At 31.4% G+C, this 23879-nt stretch overlaps 2 protein-coding genes across 3 annotated transcripts; one reads left to right on the forward strand and one right to left on the reverse strand.

Moving 5' to 3' along the window:
• Positions 1 to 3383: 3383 nt before the first annotated feature.
• LOC108916666 (eukaryotic peptide chain release factor subunit 1) lies at positions 3384 to 19234 on the reverse strand. 2 transcript variants are annotated; one of them, XM_018722966.1, is made up of 7 exons: positions 19136 to 19234; positions 18832 to 19065; positions 18567 to 18742; positions 17194 to 17663; positions 13408 to 13758; positions 13184 to 13331; positions 4393 to 4484 (listed from the first exon to the last, which is right to left on the reverse strand). In XM_018722966.1, exons 2-7 carry the CDS (start codon positions 18915 to 18917, stop codon positions 4399 to 4401), a joined length of 1317 nt encoding a protein of 438 aa, XP_018578482.1. In that variant the 5' UTR covers positions 18918 to 19065; positions 19136 to 19234; the 3' UTR covers positions 4393 to 4398. The 2 variants fall into 2 exon arrangements, with proteins under 2 accessions (XP_018578483.1, XP_018578482.1); XM_018722967.1 differs by lacking the exon at positions 19136 to 19234 and having other exon boundaries at positions 3384 to 4484; positions 18832 to 18917.
• Positions 19235 to 19410: 176 nt separating this feature from the next.
• LOC108916665 (protein SERAC1) lies at positions 19411 to 23447 on the forward strand (the record flags this gene model as incomplete). The annotated part of the gene is made up of 5 exons (XM_018722964.2): positions 19411 to 19506; positions 19557 to 20079; positions 21280 to 21556; positions 22501 to 22770; positions 22986 to 23447. Coding segments are annotated over exons 1-5 (1618 nt in total), but the record flags the coding sequence as incomplete, so codon positions are not given.
• Between the last annotated feature and the right edge of the window lie 432 nt (positions 23448 to 23879).

Raw genomic sequence — 23879 nt, forward strand, 5'->3', positions numbered from 1 at the left:
AAATCATCAAGAAATATGAGGTTTTGTGTTTGGTCAGCATTTATGAATCACCCTGTATATATGTTTCAATGGAATTGTTGAAATATAAGGAAAAATTGGTCATTTTTAAATGCGACCGATCACTTATTGTGGTTACTGACCTTGTTTATTGATAAGTGATTACCATCACTGAACAGAAGTAATAGAATTTATAAAAATGGGAAATATAGTTCCAGTTCTTTATCTTATCAGAAAGGTAAGTTTTTTGCAAGTTTTTTCCCATAAATTTTAATATTCTGATCTGTTTCTGCATGATTAATCATTTTATTACACATTACCAACACATTTTCTAAGTAGGTACATTCGATTTAATTATTTAATAATAATAACAAATCAATGATTTGAAACTCAGAAATTTGTTACCAAATGTTTTTTCATGGAAATTATTGGAAATAATCACCATTTTTAATAAATCAGTAAATGATAATTGCACAAATTTCTCTGATTTTGAAAATTGTCTACTATTAAAGGGTCCCCGCACAAACCTTATGGGAAATGGCTCCCGGTTAAATTGGCTGAATTTTTTATATGTTACGTATCTCGGCATCCTGAACAAATGTCTTCATGGGCGCAAAGTCCTAAATTCCATGGGTTCCGAGATAAACCCACCTAAACCCTAGAAACCACCCCTACCAAACCACAGGCAGACCCTGGGAACAGTGAGTTTAGTCGCTTATTTTTATTGAAATAATTAAATTCCATACCACAAGCATGCTAATCCGCCTAAGGCGTCTACTCCCTATACCACCTAATCCCTAGAAACCATCCCCGCCAAACCACAATCAGGCTAACTCACCTAACTCTGGGAATGGCGAGTTTAATCACTTATTTTTCTTAAAATAATTAAATTCCACACCACAAGTGGGCTAACCCGCCTACCCCCTAACCCACCTAGTCCCTAGAAACCACCCCTGCCAAGCCACAATCAGGCTAACCCACGTAACCCTGGCAACAGCGGGTTTAATCGCTTATTTTTATAGAAATAGTTAAATTCCACACTCCATAAGCATGCTAACCCTACCAAATCACAAGCAGATAAACACACGTAACCCTGGGAACAGCGAGTGTAGTCGTTTATTTTTCTTAAAATAAATAAATTCCGCACTACAAGATACCACAAACCACTACTTGTGGTTTGGTAGGGGTGGTTTCTAAGGGCTACGTGGGTTAGGGGGTAGGCAGGTTAGCCCGCTTGTAGTGTGGAATTTAATTTCAAGAAAAATAATCGACTAAACTCGCTGTTCCCAGGGTTAGGTGGGTTAGCCTGCTTGTGGTTTGGTATGGGTGGTTTCTAGGTGTTAGGTGGGTTAGCATGTTTGTGGTGTGCAATTTAAATATTTCAAAAAAAATAATCGATTGAACTCGCTGTTCCCAGGGTTAGGTAAGTTAGCCTGATTGTGGTTCCTAGGCGTTAGGTGGGTTTATATCAGAACCCGTGTAGTTTAGGACTTTGCGCCCATGAAAACATTTGTTTAGGACGCTGAGACACGTAACATATAAAAAATTCAGAAGTAACTGGGTGACATTTCCCATAAGGTTTGTGCGGGGTCCTTTTTAAGTCTCTGTGACGTTATTAAAAATAGTGGTTACATCTAAGTATTTTTTTGTGAAAGAACATTTAATTACAAATTACAGACTTAAATTGCACTTTCTGAGCCTTAGCTAGGAATCTCTGCTCTGTCCTTGTTCTCAGCCTGGGCTCTGTTGGGGCGGACCCACTATCAGAATTCCTAAGTTTACCCTGTTGACAATTTCTGTCCGTGTTGCTGATTCTAAGACCGCTATGGACAGAGCCGCTCTTCTGGGACGTAATAACTCCTGTAACTGACCGCATCCAATGCTTCCAAATGCTTTACCATTATTCATTGTCGATGTCTTCAATGGTGACTCTGTTAAACCTTCGTGTGTTAGACTACGACTGCATGACTATACTATAGCCGCTTGATATGTCGTCACCGGTATTTGTGGGCATGCATTTAAGTCTGCACAGTAAAGTGGTAAGAGGTTCTCCTTGCGTTACCGCCGATGTCAGTAGCACTGCGCGTCTTTGGTCTGTCTTGTGAAGTGGGACAGAGGATGTTGCCTTGACTACATCCCCATTACCGCTGCGCGCGATACAAAATCTGCGCAATAAAATGATGGGTGTGGTCTTATATTCACCGCTCAGGTATCGCTCGTGTCGTTGAGTATGCTTTCCGGCCTCTGCAGTTAATATTAGTATCCCTTTTTTCATGCGAATTTATTTGTAATATATCGAGGGTTTCCTGCCAGAAGGGCGTATCAACCAAACATTATTTTTCAGGAATTAATAAAAACATTTCAAAAATCAGTAGTAAAATTTTAAGAGTTTATTTATTAACTGTTGATTAGTATATTTATCGCATATTATTATCTGCTTAGCGAATTGTTTGAGAACAACAGGTACAAACTTGACTAAGTACTTTAACTTGTAACTGAAGAGTAACCGTATGTAAACACAACAGAAAAATTGAGGTTATGAACACCAACTAACTCGACGCATACTAGTGAATGCCATGAAATTTTGTCATGCCAGAAAGCCATATGTTGTATGTATCGTATATACCAAGGCGTGCCTTAAGTCAGACCAGAAATGCGTTGTTATATAAAGGTCTTGATCAGTACAACAGATTGCCAAATGATATCAGGAATGTTGTGTCATCGAGATTTAAAAAGAAAATGTTAGAGTATGTTAAGTCGATTTATTAGTAATGTAAGTTTGTTTCCACACTGTTCCCCGGTATAATTTTTAACTAGCTTATTTAGTTTAATTTTATTGCATTATAAAAAGTTATATGGAGTCAAAATTGTTGACAACAAAAATTTTTGTATATTAGGATGTTTCCTATTTCAAATAAAAATAAAGATTATTATTATGTTCATATGACCTAGAAAATATATGTAGTTTCATTACAAAGGGACGTATACATACAACCTTCTGCCAGGTTAATCCAGGTAATAATTGTTCATACGACCAAGAAAAGGATTGCGTGGCGCTGTTACTATTGGTATGGTAGGTAGATACGACCTTTTGTCGCGACAAACTTATGGTATTGGGTATCAAAGTTAACTCATAAACCCAAAATGGCACATTTGTGGATACGTCCTTTTGGCAGGAAACCCTCGATATCTTCAGCTCAGCGTCAACTTGACGCTGGCCAGAATCCCAGGATTTCGATGCCATCAAGTCTTTTGGGAATCAGATAAGTGTGTTTAATTTTTAATATTATTTCTCTTTATTCCAAAAATCAGCTATATATGAGTTACACGTAAGAGCGATTTTAAATCTTTTTAATGCATGGAATATTGAAATAAAATAGTATGAATAAATATGTAAAATTTTTTATTCTCATCCGCATTCTTACAATTACCATCATTCGATTAATGAAAAATAATTGATCATGGATATTTGTGATTATATAAAATAAAAACGTTATTCAACTGAACTTAATAAAATGGTTAACATAAAGAAATATCCTGGTAGCTTACGCTTTCTAAACTCGAAATCTGGGAATACTGTGGTACTAAACTATTAAATCTGACATGATAATGCAAATTTTAACATTTTCTGCGACATTTACATGTAATAGAGACGAGTTCAAACCATACAAACTTTTAATTACTTTATAAAAAAAAGCTTTCGTAGAAGTAGTTGCCATACTGTATTTTATGGGAATGTAAAACCTACGGTTATAAAAATTATTTACAGTCAACATTTTTTAATATCATGGTAGGCCCGACAGCGTAAAGTTGGCAACCGAAGCAATTTCTCTAACCATATTTCTTCAACTGCCCTACACTTAATAAATAATTTTATAAATATTTAAGATCACAATTTGGCTAAATTAAAGAAATATGCCAAAGAATGGACAACTTTTTAAAGCTATTACGGCCCGATGGCAGAAACGTGAAAGGAACTGCTGGTTCTTCAACTCATTAAAACGTAAAAAACTATATTTACACAATTCCATTTTATATTTAAGATATAAGACATATATCTGATTAAATATATACCACGTACATTCATTTTTTTATAAATATATATATGTAAAAATTGTCCGACATAATTCTAAAATAATTTAACAAAACGTTTAGAAACATCTCTTTTCCGCAATATACAAAAAAAAAGAAACATTTGAAATATAAGTAATAAATTTTAAGAAAAGAGCATGTCTAAAAATATTAACATTTTATTTTTGCAAAATACATGATACCAATAGGGGTTCAAATGATAATATTGTCATCATGTGTTTGCATTTCATGAGCAATAGAGATACTGCACATTTTCTCACGGCACCACTCCTACAAATGCCATTAGTTTTAAATAGTTCATATAAAAAATTAATAATCATCTAGATCGAATTCCTCTCCATTTTCCAAATCTTCTAGCTGCAGACTCTGGAAGTCTACTTTGTATCGCAACAAACCTAGAATAGAAAAAAATCGTTTATAAACACGGAGAAACATCTAAAATGGATCCGTTCTCACACAGATACATTTATCCCTTTTCAATACTATACATATTAACTTGAAGCGTAACTACAATACAATGAGGAGATAATGTGTAAAGATTAAGACCTCAAAATTCTTAGCATTTAGATAAAGGCGAACCCTCACAATCCAATTACGAGAATTTTTATTTTTCCGAAAATGTCTATTAAAATATTTGCTAATATTTGCCGACAATAACCTGATAGTAAGCAGTTAACTGGCAATAAGAAAACTGTCATAATCAAAACACACTTGAAAAGCTTTGTCAGTAAAAAGGAAAGCATAGTTTTGTGCAGATTTAAACTGTCGGAGAAAGGGCATGCATAATTTACATATTTATTATACAAACGCTTGATAAATTCAAAATATTAATTATTTTGCAAATATCTTAACTGTAAAGTACTATGAATATTGGTACTGGTAATGAAAATTCCTTAGATCTTGGCTTCATCAATATTAATGACTCGTTTACAATGACCAATGACAAAATGTTATGTCTACACATGAGATAATGCGGTTGCTGATTGGTTGAATAGGTAGTTTTTTAATGCAACCTTGATCTTACTATTTCAATAATTTTTAATTCTACCAAAATTTAATTTCCAACATGAAGGAAATAAAATTACTGTTACAAACAAAATTACTGGTGAGGTGGCTTGTAAACATTTATGAAAGATCATACTCTCTTCTGTACTTTAATATAAAAAATATACATTCTGTTAAGTTACATCTACAATTTTATATAATCTAACAGATTGTTACTGAATGTTCCTCACAATTTTACCAATAAAGGAATTATTTCTAGTGGTATATTTTTCAATGTTTTCAGTAAATAAAATAAAGAAAGACTTTTTGAATTATCTTATATAGGGTGATTCAGGATAAATTATCTAAAACATAATTTCAATTTGGGTGGTCAAAATAAGGAAAACAAGTTCTATGAAGGTATGTATAGAAACGTGTTTTTGAGATATAGAATGTGAAGTTTTAAAAGAAAATTTCTGTCTCTGGGGACGATAGAAACTTATGCTGATGATATACAAGATATACCATAAGCACATGATCAAAAAGGTACTGCAACATTCTTTGACTCAAAAGAAGACAGTCTGACCTAACTTCCATTAAGAAAAAATGTCTGGCTCCTCTGCTATTGATTATCAAAGTTCTTGAAAAAAATATGTTTTTTGTCTTTTGTAATATCTGGAGAATGTTCTGATGGATTTTAATGAAACTTACTGTGGACTTGTTCCTAAGCAAGAGTCATGTTTTGATGAAGCAACCATTTTTTTATTGATGCATCAGTCCTTTTTCGAGATTTTTGTGCTCTCTGTAAAATCTTGCAACATTTAGTTTTTCCGCAAAAAAATTTTTTCAATTTCAGACAATCATTATCACTACATACTACTCAAGTACAACAACTACACACTACAATCACTATTATCGTAGTAAGCGATGATATCCATATCATATCATATCATATCATTATAACAAATGAATTGTCAAACTTTTAACGAGGCAGACATAATACGGCATGAACCAAGAAAATGGCAGGTATATTGAACATATCTTGTAATTCCATCATCACCTATCGTATCTATGTAACTATCATCCAGTTTCAATAAAGAGAATTTTACTTTCAATATCGATATCCTAGGTAAAAAATTGGCATAATTATTATTAGAGAAAGCCGCTTCTTGTAAAAGGGCAGATTTACAGTGATACGTCTAAAATTGTCGTCACAACGAAACAAAAAATATTTTTTTGCGTAAAAACTATAAATGCTACAAGATTTTACTAAGAGCACGAAAATCTTGAAAATGAACTGATGCATCAACAAAAAAAAAATTAATTGATTCCACTGACCAAATAAAACGTTCTGATAATTCTTGTAGCAAGACACTTAAAAATTTACCACTTGCCCAAGGCGGATGGACGCGATTGCTTCACCAAAACATGAGTCTTACTTAGGAACAAGTCCACAGTGTTTTATTAAAATCCACCCTAACATTCTCCAGATATTACAAAAAACCTAATTTTTTTCAAGAACTTTTGACAGTTAATAGCTAGACATTTTTTCTTAATGGAAGTTAGGTCAGATCGTCTTCTTTTGAACCAAAGAATATCGCAGTATTTTTTTTGATCATGCGCTTATGGAACACCCTGTATAGTCAAATAGTCAGTATCATTAAAAATTCAAATAATTCGAACAAATTTGGAAATTCAATTCAATTGTACTCCTAGTGGTGTTTCCAAGATAACGTAAAATTTCCTAATTTGAAAAACAAACCATTGTAATCATGAAGTCAAAAAAAATCATTGACACAGGTATTTTACATTTACAATTTGTAGAAATCTGAAAAAGCAAAATTTCTATGTCGAAGGTTTTTTTAAGCTTTCAAGATCACAACAATTTAAAATCAAACACATTTTAAATACTTTTTTTTAGTGATTTCATTATACTTGAAAATGATTTGTTTTTCGATAAAATGGAAAAGACCTTTTTTCTTATAACCACCACTTAATTACAAGCAGTTTCCAATATACCTAGCGGTAATCAAATTTTTGAAGTCCTTAGAGATATTTCCTGTATCCCCTGACTATACAGGGTGTTCTTTTATTCGATTTCCAAACTTCTAGAGAGTGTTCCTTGGCCAAAATTAATACAATACTTTCAAATGCACATTAGGGACCAATTTCAATTACTTACGAAGATGTAATAGCTGAAGATCATTGATAATTTTTTAAATATCTTTTAAATCAGTTATTAAACTATTAGTATCTGTATAGATTTTTTGCTGCTGATGACTATTTACAACCTCAAAAAATAAGTTTCATGGAACTCACCTTTTCATGTCCACCGTCACAACAGTCAAATTTGTTTTGACTCTTGGAAATGCATATGGTGTAGCATGAAAGTCATAATAGAAAAATGTTGCCAATGAACAATTGTGTTCGAATAAAACTAAATGGTACTCTTTCTAAATATTAAAGATAACTATTGAAGATATTGCATATTAATATCATTTTATTTGAAAACCATGTTCTTTAGTAAATTTTTTTAGAGGCAGTAATTTTTTCAGTTATCTCTTTCTCAACATGAATTTTTTAAGAGAGGAAAAAAACTCATTTTTTTTGCTAAGGTGGCTAAGAAAATGTGGAATCTATGCAACAACATTTTTTGAGACCCTGTATACATACAACTGATTTAAAAATTATCAATAGATCATCTTCAAAGTGCCCATATTTTCATGAGTTGAAATTGATCCCTTTGATTGATGAATTGATCGGTTTTCTTTCAAATTTTTGTGTTCATTTTGATCAAGGAACACCTTATTAAAGTTTTGCAGTAGAAGAATTACGGGACATATACAATTAGATAAACTTTAACCTCAAATTTCTGAAAACAGAGTTTTCAATATTCCTTCATATAATTTGTTTATTTTGATCACTCAATTTAATTTTTACCTGCCCATACATCAAATATCAAACAGTTTACCTAAATAGTAAAGAGGGATTTCTATTTCTACGAAACACACAAAGCAAAAACAATAAATTCATATGTTTAGGAACGAAATATTTCCTAAGAAACTGAAAAATCACAACGAATTACAACTACTATGAAAATGTGCACAACTAACACATAAAACACTGGACTATACCTTGAGTTTGCAGAGTCCAAGGATAAAATAGACCTTTAGTAATCATCAAGGTCTACATCATCCAAAGGCTCATCGGCTTGCAATGACTGAAAATCCACTTTGTACCGAAGAATGCCTAATATATCCAAGCAGCATAAAAACAAAAGTTTTTCGAGGTTAGTGTCGGGTTAGGAAAGAGTACGGCTCGCATATTAGCAATAAAAAAAGGTCCTACTCTCTAAAGAAAATTTTAGTAATTTCTAAAGACAGACAATAGATAAAATTTGTAGATATTATTTTATGAACTATTTCGATGTATTTAATTAAACATTCTATTGTCTGTAATATCTATAGGAATGTTTGTCAGTCTGAGAATTATAAAAGATCAAAAAGTTGCATAAAAGCTTTATCATAGTTAATATTTAATGAGAGCGTCTATCTGTAAAGAAGTTAACATATTTTTCTTCAATAATCTTAAAATTAGTTAGTATGTCTATAAGTGTTGCATACATTTGACCAAAAATCAAGAATTTCTTGTTGGGAGAGGGGTAGGGACCTCGTCGTTTTTTGTTTAAAAATTTAACATAAATTGCTACCAATTTTAGGATTGAGTTCATTAATACCAGAAGTTTATATTTAAAAAACTTGATTGGCAGGATTGATTTTATTAATTTTTAAACACAAATAGTTTTACGAAGTTTTGAATTAGAAAGTCTATTAAATTGTTCTTTTAAAAGTTATTAATGAATTTTTCAAAAATAATACATAAAAAAATCCTTTATAGTTTCTGCATTGTGCAAAAATTTAGAATATTCCACTCATAAGGTTAATGGTATAAGTTTCTGTGACACTTTTTTTAAAACTCAATATTTTGATTTAGTAGATTTACTATGTGTAAGAAATTGCACTTACAAAAACAGAATCATCAAATTATTGAGCAAAAAAATAGCTAAACAGCCTAGTCAGGGGGCATAAGACAAACAATAGACGGCACCTTAAATTTTTTATAACCATGTTTATAGGATAATCTTTTCTCTCCCCCTGAATCTGACTGCTGCTTTTGACAATTTTTTTTTATTTAATTAAATTAGAGCATTAATTTTTCCATTTTTCTTTCAATTTTTTCTGTATTAACAGATTTAAATCTAAGCATGTGTACTCGCTATTTATTAGTCGACTTACTGCGCCTGATGCAAGGGCTTTTTTAAAGCCCATTGTGCAGCGAAAAGATTAAATGAATATTGTTTATAAATTTTTTATCAATTTTCTAATCAAGAAAACCTATTAGAGCCGGTTTTTCAATCTCGGGTTAACTAATTGTTACTTTTTGTAGTGGAAATTTCATAATTAGTAAAGAAAAAAAAAAAAAAAAATTAAGCATGAATTTATAAATTCATTATTTGTTAAAAGCTTGCATGTTAACAGAAAATTATTGCTTCTTCACCGAAACATAAGAAAATAAAGCGACAGTTAGCCAACGATTGAAAAACCAGCCCTTAGGGCTTCAGAATTTTGTTTTTTTTGTTGTGGGTGTTATCAATATGTATCAAATTTGAAAAAATGCTCCGTACAAGTTACTGCTAAATCTTAATTTAAAAAAAATAGATGTGTAACTCCACGATTATTGAGTTTTTAAAATAATGTTATAGGAATTTGTACAACTATCTTTATCATTAGAATCACTCCCTAAATTTTCTGCACTTAATTTGAGACCACTCTGTACTTGAAATAATAAAAAACGTGTCTAAACATTTTCTTTAAAAAAAACAAAACCTAAATATTCGAATTTATACATTATTTTACAGACACACTGAATGTGGAAGATTGGTGTTGAACTGTATAGCATATAGAGATTTGAATAACCCTAAACTGTCCTTACTCTTCTGTGCAAATCACTCGATCAATGTACAAAGTTATTTGCATAAGATTCTGCCCTACCCCCGTCATCTTTTGGATTTTTTTTGTACTAAGAATAAGTTGTAGGAAATTTTCTTGTGATTTCAAAACTTTACTTAGAAATACAATCAAATTTTGGATATAATCTGAACACCTATTCTCTTGACACAACACCATGCATATTTTTTCTATTTTGGATAGAAACCTTTCTCAGGATTGCAATGATATAGAGTGTGTTTTACTTAAAGTCAGAGCACCTCCGTTTTTAGGTGTTGGTCGATTTCCAAAATTCTTTTTTTATGTGGTAGTCCTCAAAAAGGCCTGCTTTTTGATATTATATTTTTGACATGTGACCTTTTCTACGGCCTACTATCATTAAGAAAATACCCTCAAAAATTAAAAAAACTTATTAGGCATTTTTTTAAGAAAGAAATGGATAGCATTTTCAATATGATCACACCTCAAAACCCTAATTACAAATTTTCATTATTATAGCTTTTACAGGGTGTTCACAAAATAGGTGCAAACTTCGAAAAATTGCAGTGTCCTGTATGAACAGTGGAAAATATTTTAAAGATATTCTATCATAATTTTATCAACCAAAGGTATATCCATGCAGTTTCATTGATTTCACTCATACAGGGTGCTCACAATACGACAGCCAAATTATATATTTCTTTTATTATACCAGAAATGAGTTTCACAACAAAATAATATTTAAATATTACTATTTTCTATTAGCCCACCATTATTTGGTACGCACTGTTTAATTCGTCCCCTCTTATTTCTAATAACTCTCCTCAACTGATGTGGTGTTATTTGTCGAGATGCTTGTCTATTACATAAATCTTCTCTGTTCTGGGGCCTTGTTTTATACATTATCTTTTTTACAGTTCTTCCTAAAAAGAAATCAAGAGGCGTCAAGTCTGGAGCTCTTAACGGCCACTCAAGTAACGGACTGTTGCGACCTATCCACTTTCTCGGGAAATACTCATTCAATCAATGACATACTATTACCGCATTATGAATAGGTGCTCCATATAATTGAAGGTAGAGGTTCTGTCTTACATGAAGAGAAAATGCATGAATCCCAGAAATCATTATTATAAAAATTCATAAAAATCTCTGCGTTTAGATTAACGTAAAAAAAAGAAGGGCCCGATTATCCGATCACATAAAATCCTACAAAACATCTTAATTTTTTTAATTAAGATTTATGTAATATAATTAGACAAGTATGTCGACAAATAACACCACATCAGTTGAGGAGAGTTATTAAAAATAAGAGGAGATGAATTGAAGAGTGCATTCCAAATGATGGTGGACTAGTCTATTTTGTATTTAGGATTGTGAGGTGTGATCAAATCGAAAATGCTATCCATTTTTTTTCTTAAAAAAAATGCCTAATATGTTTTTTAATTTTTGAGAGTATTTTCTTAATGATAGTAGGCCGCAGAAAATATCACGTCAAAAAATATAATATCAAAAAGTAGGCCTTTTTGAGTACCACCACATAAAAAAAGAATTTTGGAAATTGGCCAATGTCATCCTAAATACGGAGGTGTTCCGACTTTAAGTGAAACACACTGTATAAGAAACGATAGACGTATTTTTAATAATAAGAGATACGACCAAAAGAGCCTAAAGAGTTTATTGTTAGCATACTCTCTTGGCCATATTTTCCTTATTATTAGAAATATGTCCATTAACTTATATTATAGGGACGTTGAATAAGTTCTCGTTTTCCAACAGATGGCGCTACAAGAACTGCAAGTTTAGTTCAAGACGGTAACACACCTATAGAGAAAGACTAAAAGCAAGCTTGAAGTTCAGTGTATGTTATTTTGCCGAATTACTCTTTTTTATTTCAGCTAAACATGTTGAATTTTATGACAAAAAGAGTATTTGCAGAGATTTTTACTGCATTACTTCATTCAAAAGAAATCTTGAGCAGAAGTACATAGAATTCCCGCTGAGACTTATGGCGACCATGCTCTATCGCAAAGAACACGCGGAGATTGGTTTAGACGTTTCAAAAATAATGACTATGATGTTAAGAATAAAGAACGGTCTAGCGCACCAAAACAGGTGAAGGTGAAGGATTGGAAGCAGTAATTCATGAAGACACCATGTCAGACGCTAGTTGAACTTACAGAATCATTAGGAGTTAATCACACAACTGTTTTGAAACATTTGAAAGCATTAAGAATGATTCAAAATCAAGGATATTGATTGCCATACGAATTGAAGCCGAGAGACGTTAAACGACGGCTTTGCAAGTGTGAACAGCTGCTTCAACGGCAGAAAAGGAAAGTTTTTTTTGTATCATATCGTGACTGGCGATAAATGCTATGATAATCCTAAGTGTAGAGGATTGTGGGGTAAGCCCAGCCATGCGTCAAATTCGTCGGCAAAACCAAATCCATGGTTCCAAGCTTCTGCTATGCATTTGGCGGGATCAGCTGGTTTATTATGAGCTGTGTGATGGACAATACTTTTAGTGACGTTTTTTTACTAATTTTTTTAAACCGAAAAAACAAAAAGAACTTATCCAACATTCCTTTTCCTGAGGAAATGTGAATCTAAATACGTAAAAATGTAGTGTTCTGTTTAAAGAAAATAAAGGTTTAATAAATATATTTGAAAGGCAATATTCAATAGTTTTTCTAAGTACACTTTTAAAATCACAAGAAAACCTCCTGCATTTTGTGGCCATACAAATTTTTTCTAAATATAAAAGGCACATAGAATGTTATGTGTACACAGATAAAAGTGGTCAATCAATCAAATGCATATTTTTCAGTAGATAGTTTTTTCTGTTAATTTACTTTTGGTTTTACCGTTTGCTGCCTGTTCTATCACTCTTATTTTTTAAAAGAACAAAAGAAACTGACATGAAATATTAAGAGCATGTGAATACAACAAGAGCAATAAGTTTTTAGTAATTTTGTTTTACGTGACAAAATGTTAGTGTAGTTAGTTACAACGTACATAGTTAGAAATTTTTAAAGGTTAAAACCATAAATCAAACCATAAATATTTTATGGCTGCAAACGTCTATTTAGTGATGCAAACATATTTAAACCGACAAATATACTGACCTCCAATTCCTCCAAAACCTCTGACGAATTGCGAACCTTCCTGTGATTTATCGGTAATGATTTCTAAAGTAGCACCAAAGTTCTTATAATTATTAGCAAGCCACTCGAGAAGCGGCTGACATTCTACTAATTCCAATTCTACACCAGTCTGCAAAACACAAAAACATATTTGTAAAAGCGATAGTATAAAAAATTTCATGACAAACTTTTTTTTAGACACTCACCTCTTTGTCCGTGAAATGAGATTTATCTTTTTCTTGTTCGGGTGTAAGGTGCAGTATATTTTCTGATCCAGTCGTATGGTTCTTTAATACGTATCTTTGGATATCAAGATTTTCCCAACAAATTAGTGTTTCAACAGCACCTAATTCAAGACCTCGAAGCGTATCTTCAACACCAAAGCAGTATTTGCCAGTATCTTGACTAATTTCGTCGAAATATCTACCAATAAGCTTCTTTTCTTGAATGAATTTAACATTTTGTAGGGATTCGGCGGCTAATTCTATTGCTTGGTTAAAACCATTTTCACCCCCATAGGAAACATCTACTAATTTGATTACTTTAGCTTGCAGTCTCTAAAAATATAGAATATAATTAAGGGAGAGTTTGTTTCCACCTCTCATTAAAATATCTAGGAATTTTTACTTGCTACATGAAACAATTAACGTAGTTGTTTTTGTCATCAAATAAAATAAATAAAAGTGCAAATCTGATTAATGTCGTTAAGTTTTAATAAAGGGCTAAAATTTTAAGTCTAAATATTGCAAATCACTTAAAAATTTAATATCCATTATTTTCCTTATACAGGAGTTATGTTTTAAACCCTACTATTTCATAGCTGATAAACTTTCAATGTTCAACCTAACTAAAATATGAGGAAAAGACAATTTTTAAGAAGAAATAGGAATTTTAATTTGATTAATATAAATTACCAAATTAAAAAAATAATATCAAGCTTAGGTGAAAAAATTAAAAATGTGACAAATACAATAATTGAAATACATATGTATGGAACGATAAAGAAAATTCTGGTATATCAATATTGTAAAGAATCATTACATTGTTTGAGTTATCTTTAAGGCACCTAAGAAATAAATAAGTATTTGTATTTTCAACCTCTCTTGAACAGAAAAATATACAAGATGTAACTTTGAGTGGGGGTCATATTTATACAGAGGCTTCCTTTGACCTTTAGAAACATGTATCAATAGTTTATTTTTTCAAATTCCGTCGTAAAAACTGATTTTTTTTTAACCTTAATAATTTTCATATCCCGCCGCTGGAGAAGCTAGCGTAACCTCAAATAATGGCTCGCTTTAGTAGCAGCACATGCACAATTCGACATGATTCGCCGAGAGTTACTTTTGTTGAGTGGGTGTTTGCCACACAAACAGTAATTAACAAGTAACCTATCAAAAAATTCAAGCAGTAATCAATGAAATACACAAAAATAAATAGGCTGTTGATGGCTTCCAGCGAAGGAAAACATTTAAATACACAGATGTACTGCCTCCAAATGTGGAACAACTGATGCCTCTCGCTTCGTCACCGTTGACCCGCATTATCTCCCTTCACATGCACTGTAAGTCGCCTACAATTCATGTATTTGTAATACATGAATATTACAGTGGAGGTAGATAAGTATTAAAGTGCATTTTAAGAAACTAATTATAACTGGACTATTTATTTGATTAAAAAAAAAAGAATTTCAGATTCATATTCAAGAGAACAAGTACTATTACCCCTAAAAAACTGACAATTACTTAAAGTTACACCCTGTATATGTGACCCCTTTAAGAACATAGAATATACCAATTAATTTGAAGCTAAGAAAGGTATTTTCACTATGGAATATAGAAATTATAATGTTCTGTGATTCAATATTCCGAAATTAAAACTAAGATATTTGAACTACTCTATCAGAAGTTTGTAAAAAAAATCTTAAATAATATTTAACGGTTAAATAGAATGGAGTGTTAGTCACCTTTACACTAAAAATTAAATATGGAAAAAAACTTCTCTGTCAATTAAAAAAATATATAAAACCAGTGATTTTTGCCGCCAGAACTGACATCCTCCTCAATTGCATCGTCTATTAATAGAACGTTCAACTAAAATCTCATACCGCTGTCTCTCATTTTAATAACTAATAAAGAGACAGAGAGAAGTTACCTAAACGATACGGGTTCTGTAATAACATGTCATAGCCTCACGGATTTCTTAAATTAAACTGGATCGCCGTTTCTTAATAGCATTTCTGTCATTTTCCAGGTGGCAGACATACTGTGCTAAAACTCAATTGGTGGACTTTTATCCAATAACAATAGTGTGATTACCGTGGAAAATTATGAAATTACTGGAGTAAACAGTTAAATACATATTGCGCAATATTTTTCCTAATAGTTTCCTGTTTCCTGTGAATACTTGTTCTACAAAAATAATTGTGACTAGCTATTGAAATCATATCGCAAATTTTTAAATGCCCATAACATGTATACCGGGTAGGAAAGTACCGATGGTCTATCTGAAGTTACGTGAGAGCTATAAAGTAAGCCATAGAAATCCATGCGATAGAGAAGGATGGCTATAATGAAGGCGTCTCATAGTCACTGCCCGTTTCGCCCTTCCACAAATAAGATCCACTTCTTATTTGAGGAAGGGCGAAATGGGCGGTGACAATTAGACGCCTTCACTATACCCATCCTTGTCTATCACATGGATTTCTATGTCTTACTTTATCGCTCTCACGTAACTTCTGATAGACCATCGGTACTTTCCTACACTGTATTGTATACATATCATGTAGTTATGTAGGAATTTAGATGCGTTCAAATAAAAACTAGGTATAATGGATTTCTGGAACTGGTATTAGATTCAAAATTACAACCAAAACGTTATTACATAACATTTTGATCTACAAAAAACATTTTTCAAACGGAATAGAATTACAATTGCCATCAGAATAAGCAGTTAGCAGTCAAATAAAATATTGGTAAAACGATGTCCTATCACACTCAATGTAGCGCACATCGATTTTAATCAAATCGATATAGCAAATTCATAACGGTAACACTCTGCTGAATGTGTTGAATGCTTTATATTTAGTTATTTTCACAGGTATACCAATCATCATAATTATAATCCCTAAACTTTAGCACAGTATGGCGACCACGTAGTTGCAGTCATTTGTATTTCCCCCACCTTATACTATCAGCGATCCAGTTTAATTTAAGAAATTTAAAATCAAATAAAAATTTATATAGAGTTTTTAGCAAAATTGCTTACACAGTTCGCATTAATTTTAATTATTGTAGAATGGTATTCAGTGACAAAAACATTATACTTTTTATGCAAACACCCCATTTATCAAATAATATAATGTTTAGTTTGTTAAGTGTTAATACATTTTCAGTTTCCGAAGAGCAGACAATAATTTTCAGATTTAATTTTTTTTATTTTTGGTTTCTAGAATGTAACTTTAAATTATTTCAAAATTTCAATGTCAGATAGCGACGAATTTACAACTTGTTGTCATTTCTTTGAATTTGTAAAATGGCATGAAGAATTTTCCACTCGAAATCCCTCATGCTTCGCTTTCTGAATTTTCTTATGTGCAAAACTCACTGGACATATTTCTTAGAAAAATATACTGACACGTTAAAACTTTGTTAGCAATTTATGTAGGTTTGGATATTACTGTTGAAAAAATTTGTCTACGATAAGCTTACGGTCTCATAACTCTCCCGCAAGCAAATGTGACTAAAAATCACGTTCACTTAGATACAATAACTTGACTAAATTTACTTGGTATAATTATTCTGTAAAAGGAAACAAATGTAAGGCAATTAAATCACTCAAAATGCATACTTTCACTGCTTGTCCTTGTGCTTATAGATCATTATACATGTATATTCACTTAATTACCATAAATCTTAATTTTAACACATGGTTTGAAATGTTGGGTGCGTTATTAGTTTGTTAAAATTTTTTTTGTTTTAATTAATACTTACAGGATCAAACATATCGGATTGGCTCAGCTCAGTCTTGAAATCAGCACTACCCGCCAATATCAACCCAGCTATATTGGGCTTGTCGTTAGTAATAAATAATTGTGTAGCGACTTCGGCGACTTTTCTGACATAATTATGCCTTTTTTCCATTCTCAACCGGGCAAAACGCAAAGCGGACTGACCACCTCTACCGTGCTTCTTCGGTAGATCTACAGTAAACTTGTGCAGTACTTCTCGTGTGTTTCCTTGAAGTGTACCAAAAAGAGCACCATTACCATCCATTACAATGAAACCAAATTTGTTGTCATCAGCCAACAGTGCCGTGAGGGCTTCTGTGTGGAACTTATTATCGCATAAGTACAGAGAGGTATTTATTGGTTTAAAAGGTTCAAAATCGATGTTGACTTTCTTTTCCTTTCCTTCGTCAGTTACTATAGTTCCACAGTATATTACTAAGCCATTAGGAGGTACTAAAAAAATGATTTATTATAAAACTATTAAATGTCATCGATATAGCTCAATATGAAAACTTTAATAATACAACAAAATCATTTATTTTATCTACAGTATATAATTTTTTTAACACTTTAACACGAGATGTTTTTGATGTAGAATGTGATGGAAATGCAGGCAACACTACCTTTCCACCACGCATCATACCTTCAGGGCTTAAATAAATTTTGGTTTAACTGTATTTAAGAACATTTTCTAACTAGGAATATAACGAAAAATGAAATTTGGATTATAAAAAATTTAACAATATCAAGAATTTATATTTTAGTATCAACCTATTAACAGCACATTTATTTGTAATTGTATGTACTTAACTACAAACCTGCAGTTAGTTATGTCCTAAGCCACAAGATTATTGGTCTCGTATGACAAGTAGGTAACCATCAAGATCCAAAAAAGTTCAATGACCTTTTTTCGATTTGGTTCATAGTACATTTTATATCCAACAATTTTCAATAAAATTTTGCAATAGTATTACAAATGTTCATATTTTTTAATTCGTTTTAAAGTTGTAAGACATTTTCATTCAATACATTTTATCGTAATACTTAGTACTTACACAATAATAATAAATACATTTGACTGTAAACTTTCCAAAAAGTAAGAAAATGCTTATTTATAAATATCCGTACATTTTTTTTAATTACAAGTGACTATAGCCTTCACTATAAAATTGAAAATTATCCATATGTTATGTTGCACGATGACAACACTAAACCACACAAAACAGAAAAGCTATGGATTATTAATACAAAATCAGTTCAGTTCATGTATGATAACATATATTACGATGCGAATTGTCATTTACAAATTTGTATAAGATGAAGTTATATATTTTGGTGAAAAAAGATGCAACTTACCTTTTGTGTACAGTTTTAAACGATGCTGTACAGATGTTATAGCTCCAAGCACAGACAATCTATTAACTCGTGATTTAATATTAGAAGCAGTACCAAATTCATCGGCTAACATTTTGCTAACTCTTGAAATTTGATCCTTAGGAGGAATGATGAGAGATATCATACTTGTTCCATTTCTGCAAGCAATAAATAGATATTCTCAAAACTGTAACTTACTTTTATAAAGGCAATATGTTTTGGTGAAGATTGGTGTTATTTGACTTACCCCCTAGCTAATTCCAAGCTTTTGATAAGTTTCTTGATTTTCCATATTTCCACATTTCGATCGGCTGAAGTTTCTTCTCCTGACATTTTTTAATCAAGTGTAACAAACAAAAAACCAAGAAAAACGTGTATCTGAAGCAAAATGGCGCGGACCCAAAGCCGACGAACTATTTCAAAGGGACCGAGTGGCCACTTTTCGCTGGTTATTCAGGTAACTCAACTCAACTGGTTATAACTAGAAAATTACAGAAAGAGCAATGTGTTCCTGGAACAAAAAATGAGAATTGAAAATTGATTGTACTTACACAAAAAGTGAAATTGCTGGTATTTTACATCATATCAATTAAATGGAAATTTAAAACTTCTAATTTTATAAATTGTACTTTAAATTTTACTGCATTGTGATTAGGTAAACTAGTTCATTAATCTTTTTACAGTTGGTGACATCGAGACCCAAACTTCCATCTATTGGCTGCACTTGTTATTCTCATCCTCTACATTTGACGTGTGTAGAACACACATGCGCAATCTACTGATTTTCTTGGTTCATTCTAGTTATATCTAGCGTGCCATGTGCTTTTGACATTTAAATGTGTCATTCTGATATTGGTGTAATGATACATAAACATTATCCAAATTTATTTAAGTATTTGAGTTTAACATTCATTGGAACCAGGTAAAGTATAATATTCAGTTAAACAATAAATTGTAATCGTTTATCTATAGTGCAGGATGGGTTTATTATCAAATAAAAAGGACTCAAGATATATTAGAAACTGCAGTGGATACTTCAGTTTTAAAAATAAAAGGGGTAACTGTTCAACAGGAGGAAAAACATATAGAAGAATTTTTTGAAGTTGAACCTTACTATCCTTATGAACAAAGTAGTACTCTGAGAAATATTTGGGATACACTAAAATTTGCTTATGCCCGTAGACTGGTTAGATTAGCTAATAGTGACAACAAAATATTTAGAGTAAAGGCAATAAAACAGTTAGCTCAAATAAAGAACTTGGATAAATGGCACTGTGCCCTTCTCGCAAATATGATTGACCCTCGAACTGCAGTAGCATTAGCAAGATCTGGTAGTGCAGACAAACGTCTGTTTATGGAACCTCCTCTGAGATATCACAATTATAATCGTGATATGATCATAAACGCGATGAGAGAATTTTTAATCAGCTTATTTGAAAAATCTCAGCATCTTTGTATGGGATATTTTTTATCTAAGGCTTTTGTTTATGAACACGTGAGTAGCCCCAAAATATATTAATTGATGATTTTATGGGTTGACGTTACTAAACTAAATTAATTTCAAAATTGTATATTCTGCTTGAAGATGCTTAATTGAAGACTATCGGGTTTAATTTCTGTTGTGCAAATGATATATATTTTTTTACTATCTGTGGATTAAAAGAAAAGAAACAAACGTAATCATTCATAAATTATTATCAGATAAATTGCAAAAGTGTCATTCTATTTTCCAATTAGTCTTATCTGAAAGTAATTTTTAATGACTCGGTAAAATATTCTTTAATCTGTTAATTTATGAAATAAATATTACATTTTATCAGTTTAAAGTAGTCACTGGATATATTGTTTTATAATTCAATTATTTATAATTTTCACATTTAATTAGATATATACAGGGTGTCAAAATAGTATTACACAAACTTTGAAGGCTGACATACTTGCCAAAATAAGAGAAAAAGTTCATATTTACATACCCCTCTAATATGCATTGTAGGGGTGTTATATGGTAAATTAAACAATTTCATTTTATTATTAAATTTGTTGACCTGTGTTAGATTTGATGAAAAATTCAGTAGTGTTAAAATTTTATTCACATACTATTAGAAGGGGTAGTTTAGGTGAGTGAGGTATGTTTTCCATTATAACTTCAAGTATACCTATTTATAGATAGAAACTATTTAACTATTAAGACTAGTTGACGAAGTTTGTTATACTATTTTTTGACATCTTTGAATTAAACAAAGTGATGAGGTAAGAATTAACTTTGGGCTGGGGTACGTGTTAATATTATAATACTTTTGACGGAAAATAATAAGCAGTCTATTCAAGTTGATATGTTTGACTTAATTTAGTGTGAATATCTTTGTTAGTTTGGAAAATACAAAAAAATAAAGTTATTTTTTATTTTATAACCCTGTATTTCTGGAAAAATGTTCATATGATAAACTAAATTTAAAAATTTTTCATATTTTATTATTTTTCAATGCTACTAGTACATGGATCATCAGGTAAGCATTTTATTCACATGTAGTGAAAATCAAAATTATAATTATACTTATTAAAAAATTAAAAATTATAATTTGATTCTATATTAGTAATTTTATCAATCAATATTTTCTTTCATGTTGACTTTCCTTCTAATCCATTTCTTGGTTGTTATTTGTGGATACCTTTAACAATAATGACTGAATTTTAGGATAATTCGCACATAGTCGATCACGATTCGTCTTCTCTAGAATTAAGCAAGTTTATACAGTCTGAAAACGATGTATTACCAAAATGCTTGGAATCTTTACTGCATCATTCAACTATACAGAAGCATGCCAAAGATATTGTTGATTTAAACGGTTTACCATTGTTAATGGAAATTCACAATAGATATAAAGATAACATTAACATTACAATTAAATTGTGCCAGATTATATCATATATGTCACATGATAGAAGCTTTCTTCAACCTATGCATAAGTCAGGTTTGCATTTATAATATCTGTCTAAAATGCCTCAAATTCGAGTTCTTGCTAAATTATGTATTACACAAAAAAAGTAAAAATCTATTTTAAATTTTGATTAAATCAAAACTCGGATTGGAGGCGCCATATACATTCTTATTGATTAAGTATAGTAATATCTGTTCATAATTAGATATAATGCGAGATGCAGTTAGATGTTTTATTGTTATTATAAAATGGCATGTAGGAAATAGGTAACTGCGTTTTTATGAATGAGTTTTATATGCATGTATAATTTTATGGGATCAACTTATTAGGAAATTCAACAATGTATGTTATTCTCGGCTTATTAAGAATTACCTTTGACTAATTACTAAAGAAAGTATTTAATTGGCTCATATTTATTTTTTAAAACAATATCTTATAAACTATATATTACGTATGTATGTATTGAAATATCTCGGAAGAGTTTGACTTAAGTTGATGTAAGTTGACACACCAGTGGTTCAGGTCATATGCACCGACTACAGGGGGAGCTGAGAGGCTTAAGTGGCTTCTGAATATGTGCAAACATGAAGTAGCTGGCCTACGTAGCATATAAACTTAGCTGAGCCCCCCTGAAGATTTTAAAACTTGGCGCTTATGGTTCAGATACTGGGAGACACTGTCACTGAGAACACTAGAATTTCAGCGCCACTGAGTATTTTGGAAACTGAATAAGTGAATTTATTTCCTGCTGTGTAATTTAAAATAAGTTTAGAAGTCCAAACAAGTAACTGAAGTATACATTTTTGTTTATATCCATTGTATAATAAAAAAAATTGTATTTTGAATATTGTATAATACTTACATATTTAGATTTTACCAATTTGTAATTTTCACTGTAAATTGTTTAATTTCTTAATATATTCATATTAATAGCGATTTTTTAGCCTACACTTTAATTAAAATGGTTGACATTTTAGGTTGGATAGGCATATTATCAGAGTGGTTACACCATGAAGATATAAGAGTATCTATACCAGCAGCACGAGCACTTGCAAATCTAGATGTAGATAACGATGCAATTTTTTCACAACATTTGTATTTATTGCATCCAGTAACGAGGACAGTTAAAGATCAAGAATTAGATGTTATATTTGTACATGGATTGCTTGGAGGTGTTTTTTATACCTGGAGACAAAGAAATAGCAGTTTCAATACCTTGAGCATCATCGGTAAGAAAAATAAAGAAGGTATGGATTGTTTTACAGGCTTGCCGCATGTCTAAAGAGATATCCTTACATCCCATTCCTGTCATTACAATTTTGGTGATATCCTAAGCATGTAATAAAAATAAAATCTTATTAGAGTATTAGAAATTAATTTCATAATGAATGTATAATAGTCGCAATAATTTCACTTGATTGATACAGTTGTTAATGATAATTAACATTAATCAACATTTCAGAAAGTATTCTTCCTGACACTGAAACATGTGACCGTGAACCAATGACAAAAACTGTGAAAGGATTTTTTAAAGACTTGAAAGAGAAAATAGAACTTAACGAAATGTGCAAAGATTTTGAAATAGTTTACGATGATATTCCAGTAAAGACAAATGTAAATGCAGACGGGCCTTATACTTGTATGGGAGGGGAGTCCATTGAAGAATCAGAAGGATACACTCACTGTTGGCCTAAGGACTGGTTACCAAAAGATTGTCAAAATTTGAGAATTATAGGAATAAACTATAATACTAGTTTGTCAATGTGGGCACCTATCTGTCCTGCAGAAAAAGTTAAGTTTACATTAGAAGAACGAAGCGAGGTCTTATTGGAAAAGTTGTTAGCAGTTGGTGTTGGCACTAAACCCATAGTCTGGATTACACATTCTATGGGAGGTCTAATAGTGAAAAGGATGTTGTGCAATGGTTAGTAAGTTTGACTTGTTTAGGGTTACCAGATGTGAAACATGTAAAGTATGACAATTGTAACAAAAAAGGATGACTTTCAATGAAAAAGGAGGACATTTTTTGAACATTTTATTTTACTTTATTAGGAAAATAAAAGATACTTGTAAACACAAGTGAACTTAAAAAACATTGCATTTTGCATATATTGCGTTAACAAAATGGAACAAAAACTTCATAAAATATGTTGTGGGCATCCTTACATTCACTCCGTAGCTGCCGAATGTTATTGTTGAGTATCCGAGGATAATAGTATTGTTAAGATTGTGATTTTGATTGAAAACTAATCACGTTAATCTTGATTAAAATATTAAAAATTTTCAAGTAAGTGTCAGGTGCAGCAATTTTTATGGATAGTATTTTTAAAAATCCGGACAGAGGGGAAATCCGGCC

The sequence above is a fragment of the Anoplophora glabripennis genome, unplaced genomic scaffold (assembly GCF_000390285.2).
Source record: "Anoplophora glabripennis isolate ALB-LARVAE unplaced genomic scaffold, Agla_2.0 scaffold1780, whole genome shotgun sequence".
Taxonomy (NCBI): Eukaryota; Metazoa; Arthropoda; class Insecta; order Coleoptera; family Cerambycidae; genus Anoplophora; species Anoplophora glabripennis.